Source organism: Bacillus rossius, chromosome 3 (genome assembly GCF_032445375.1).
Source record: "Bacillus rossius redtenbacheri isolate Brsri chromosome 3, Brsri_v3, whole genome shotgun sequence".
NCBI classification, from domain to species: domain Eukaryota; kingdom Metazoa; phylum Arthropoda; class Insecta; order Phasmatodea; family Bacillidae; genus Bacillus; species Bacillus rossius.
In genome coordinates this window covers 41520061-41524027 of record NC_086332.1, presented here as the reverse complement: position 1 = coordinate 41524027, position 3967 = coordinate 41520061, and the positions used below count along the sequence as shown (strand labels likewise).

General features: G+C 45.4%; 1 protein-coding gene across 1 annotated transcript; it reads left to right on the top strand.

Annotated features, from left to right (window-relative positions):
- The first annotated feature begins 1691 nt into the window (after positions 1-1691).
- LOC134531276 (doublesex- and mab-3-related transcription factor A2) lies at positions 1692-2078 on the top strand. The gene has a single exon (XM_063366969.1). It carries the CDS (start codon positions 1692-1694, stop codon positions 2076-2078), a length of 387 nt encoding a protein of 128 aa, XP_063223039.1.
- Positions 2079-3967: the final 1889 nt, after the last annotated feature.

Here is a 3967-nt window from a genome sequence, read left to right as displayed (position 1 = left end):
AGGTTTACCTACCTAGGTACCATATAAAAGAGTATAAAATTCTGAACATCACATGATAAAGTTGAATAACTTATTATATGATTTAATGTAGCCTATGTAAAACAATCTATTTTTTTATGTCTGTAAATAAGATAGCTTCGTCAGTCAACTTCTCAAAACATAACAAACACGTTCTGTAGCGAGTCATTGTACCTGTGAAACTCTATATTACCTTTAACGGGAAACAGTCGATACTATCTGCTGTGCAATAGTCGAATAGTGCTAACCAGCGGATTTTTCTGAGCCAAGTACCTACATTTTACCATCACTAGGCCATATAAGGGATACAAGCCATATTTGGCGCAGGTACTTATACCTAGCCCACTGAGAAGCTTCCGCCCACCCACAATGTCTCTCCACCCTGCCCTTCCTTGGAGAAGGTGGAAGATCTAGTGTGTGTGTGGTGTCTGCGAAAGTCAACGAGGAGGGACAAATGGTTAATGTAGCATGAGTTGCCTGCTTTCCTCTCGATGTCTGGCAGTCTCTCTGCGCTGTAAGACATCTTTAAGTAATATATTCTTATCTTCATCCTTTTCCACGTAGGCCTACCATAATTTTTGACCTCCCTGTCCTCAGTATACCATTTTTCTCTCTCTCTCTCGCTAGAATGCATACAGCATGCCATAACTTTGCCATACGCGCCGTGGTAAGACTTGTGGCCTCTTACAGACTCTACTCCACGTCTTAGCTATAGTTATTAACGCAGTTCTAGTGCTCTGAGTAACCTGCACTGGACTGACCTCGGCTCTCTCCACCCAGCCATCTCGTGTCCTCGCATAACGCAGTCTCCCAACTGACCCCTTGCGAGCCGTGCGACGCCGACAAGGCACGTGCCAGCGCCGCGCGGAACAGCGGAAACCGGCGAGCGGTCAGCCTCGGAGACTGAGCCGGTGCCTCCACACAGTTCCTCCAACATTATCTTATAGGCTATTACAATTTAATACATTACTGGGATTGTTTTGTTGTATCCTTTTTTTTAGGTACAAACTGACAATACTTATAGGTATATTATTTCTATCACATAACTGTGTTATTAAAAGTTGTAACAGTATTTTACATGCAGTAAAACAGTTTATTAACTATTTTTAGAAGTAATATCAGGTTTTTTTTGTAGTAGGCCTACCTACCTATACAAAAAGTTTGTCGAAAGTCCTGGAAAAAATGGTAGCCCTAACTGCGTTAGGTAATAGATAGGAAAATAAAATATAAAAAATTGTTTATTTTGCTCGTGCTTTAAATAGTATACAAATAATATTTGGTGATTAAAATAAAGTTTTCTACATGGTTATGAGTTTTTCCAGCTGATATATTTTAACAGTAGTATCAAAAGAATAATATAATTCTTGTTTGGTAGTTTTCCCGCTCAGGAACAAACCGGCCCATACAGAGATGAAAATATAAAGAGGTAATGTGTTGAAACGATGGCTCACGCGGAGAGGCGGCGGTTAGACCGCTGCTGCGCGGAGACGCGGACGGCTACAAGGTGGCCGGGGCTCGGCGGGTGGGCGGGGCGAGGCCGCGAGCCGCTACAGTATTGGCTCGGCGCCGCCGCGCGGGGATTGGCCCGGGGGAGCCGCGGAGGGGAGGGCGGCGGAGCGCGCGAGGGGAGGGGAGGCCAGACCCGGCCGCCGGCCGCGCCGCGCCAGTGAGCCATGAGCCTCCCGAGCGGCGTGGACGTGTCGGCGCTGATGTCGGGCCACGGCGTGCTGGGCGCGCTGCCGCCGGCCTTCTTCCTGCGCGCCACGGAGCGCTACCAGCGCACGCCCAAGTGCGCGCGCTGCCGCAACCACGGCGTCGTGTCGGCGCTGAAGGGCCACAAGCGCTACTGCCGCTGGCGCGACTGCGCGTGCGCCAAGTGCACGCTGATCGCGGAGCGGCAGCGCGTGATGGCGGCGCAGGTGGCGCTGCGCAGGCAGCAGGCGCAGGAGGAGAGCGAGGCCCGCGAGCTGGGGCTGCTGTACCCGCCCGCCCCGCTGCCCCCGGCGCCTCTGGCCAGCACCGCGCCCTCAGGTACTGACGACTACCTATCGGCGCAATAACGCTTTTGGCTGGCGTTTCAGACGGCCATACTCAAACAGATGTTTTCCGAAATTATTAAGACGAAGATGCTTTGTGCATAGAAAAACCACGATGTATATTATTATTAGGCTATAGGTACACAACGTTTACACGTGTTAAATTTTCACGCAGTGAAAGAAAATCACACATACTTACACCAAATTACGTATTAGGGACCGGAAAAAGTCGGGTTTCAGGGAACTCTAGGATAGACTCGACAGTTTTCTTCATACTTGAGCAAAAGATCCCCTTCTCCTTGGCTGCTGACTCGAGTCTAGTCTGGGTTGCCCGTGATTTGACGCTTCTTTGGCCGAGGCTCTCTCATTGGCCTAGAGTCATCCAGGTAACCCGCGTGCTAACAGCAGAAGTATCGTAAAGATAAAAATATTTTAATTTTTGACTATCGGGAAATGAATCCACGATTTTTTCCGGCCCCTACAAATTAGGTTTTCTGACAATAAGTATCTTTTGTTTTAATGAAAAATATGAATTTTCAAAGAAGCCCGAGATAGAAAATTGTTTTCTACTGTTTTACATTTTATTTTTTTAATTTTAGGGTTAGTAACGTCTCGCGACTTGCGTGCTTTATAAAAGACCTTAATTTTCTGGTGCTGGTTGTTTTCCTTGCATAGTTTATAAACCCGGCCTTAAAGCTCAGTTTCCACAACCTAGCCACATGAGAGCACGCATAGGTATAAGTATACGTCTAAACTTCATCATAAGTTGCAGACTGTTTAGGCCAAACAGTAAGCATGGGTCAAAAACTGGCAAAAATGTCATACCTTTTTCTTATAAATTTTTAGTTAGAACTTAAACTCAAACTTAAGCTGTGTCATAAATTATATTTTAAAAAATGTATTTTTAAAATACACTGTAGCCTATAGCTAGGTACACAAAACGTAGGAACAAAATAAATAGGTAGGACGTAAAGTGAAATGTTAAAAATAAAAATTAAATTTTCCTGAAAAACTCACTTTTTTGACTTACACTATTATGCCTAGACATTCTAGATTTACTAGCTGTCATAATTATCCTATCCATGATCAAAAGTAGGCTAAAAACCCAACAATTAATAATTGAAACCTGCAAAATATGCGTTTTTTTTATCCTTCTAGTAGGTACCTAGGTACCAAGATCAACTCCACACACTTGTACACAATTATAGGTTCAAGTCCAGGGGGCTCCTTCCACATTTCACCTTCCGGTCGTAGATATTCCACGCGACTGGGTCCGGGTCGTTTAAATTTTGTAATGTTTTTAGCGGCGTGTCAAAACTACCTGCCTTGTGGTTCAATGAAAACTTTTTTTTTATTGGTGTTAAGTATTGTATAAAGGTATAGGTATGCCGTATGGGTTACAGTCTCTTTCTAGATTAAAACGCTAATTTGTTAATTTATTTTGTAATACTTTATTATTTTTGCCTCAAACGAGAAACAAGGAATATCACTCAAACTGCTACCAGTAGGTATAGTACCACGACGCCACATGATAAGCTGTAAGTTGGTCTGTGAAGTGAACTGCGCAAGCACACGCGGAAGGAGGCGGCGAGGCGCCTGGGGGCGGGAAGGCTGACCGCGAGCCGGGGGCGGACACGCGCCTCGCCCCCCGGGGAACCGCAGCTCAGGCTGCGCGATCGAGCCTCTGCACTCTAGGCTGCAATCACTAGAGACCTGTAAAATTCGCGGATTCATTTCGCGATAGGACAGAGTCCAAATACTTTTGACATTATTTTGCTTCAGTGATTGGGCGACAGATTATCTGAAGGACACTCTGGGCCAATGAAAAAATATTTAACAGACGGATGTGCGAATCACGATCATTCCAGTCAACAGTGGTGTTACGAGTCGGTAACCAATCAGCAGATGTAATT

What these genes read in the sequence shown, in the direction of transcription:
- LOC134531276 (XM_063366969.1), top strand. Translation starts at nt 1,692, where the DNA reads ATGAGCCTCCCGAGCGGCGTGGACGTGTCGGCGCTGATGTCGGGCCAC.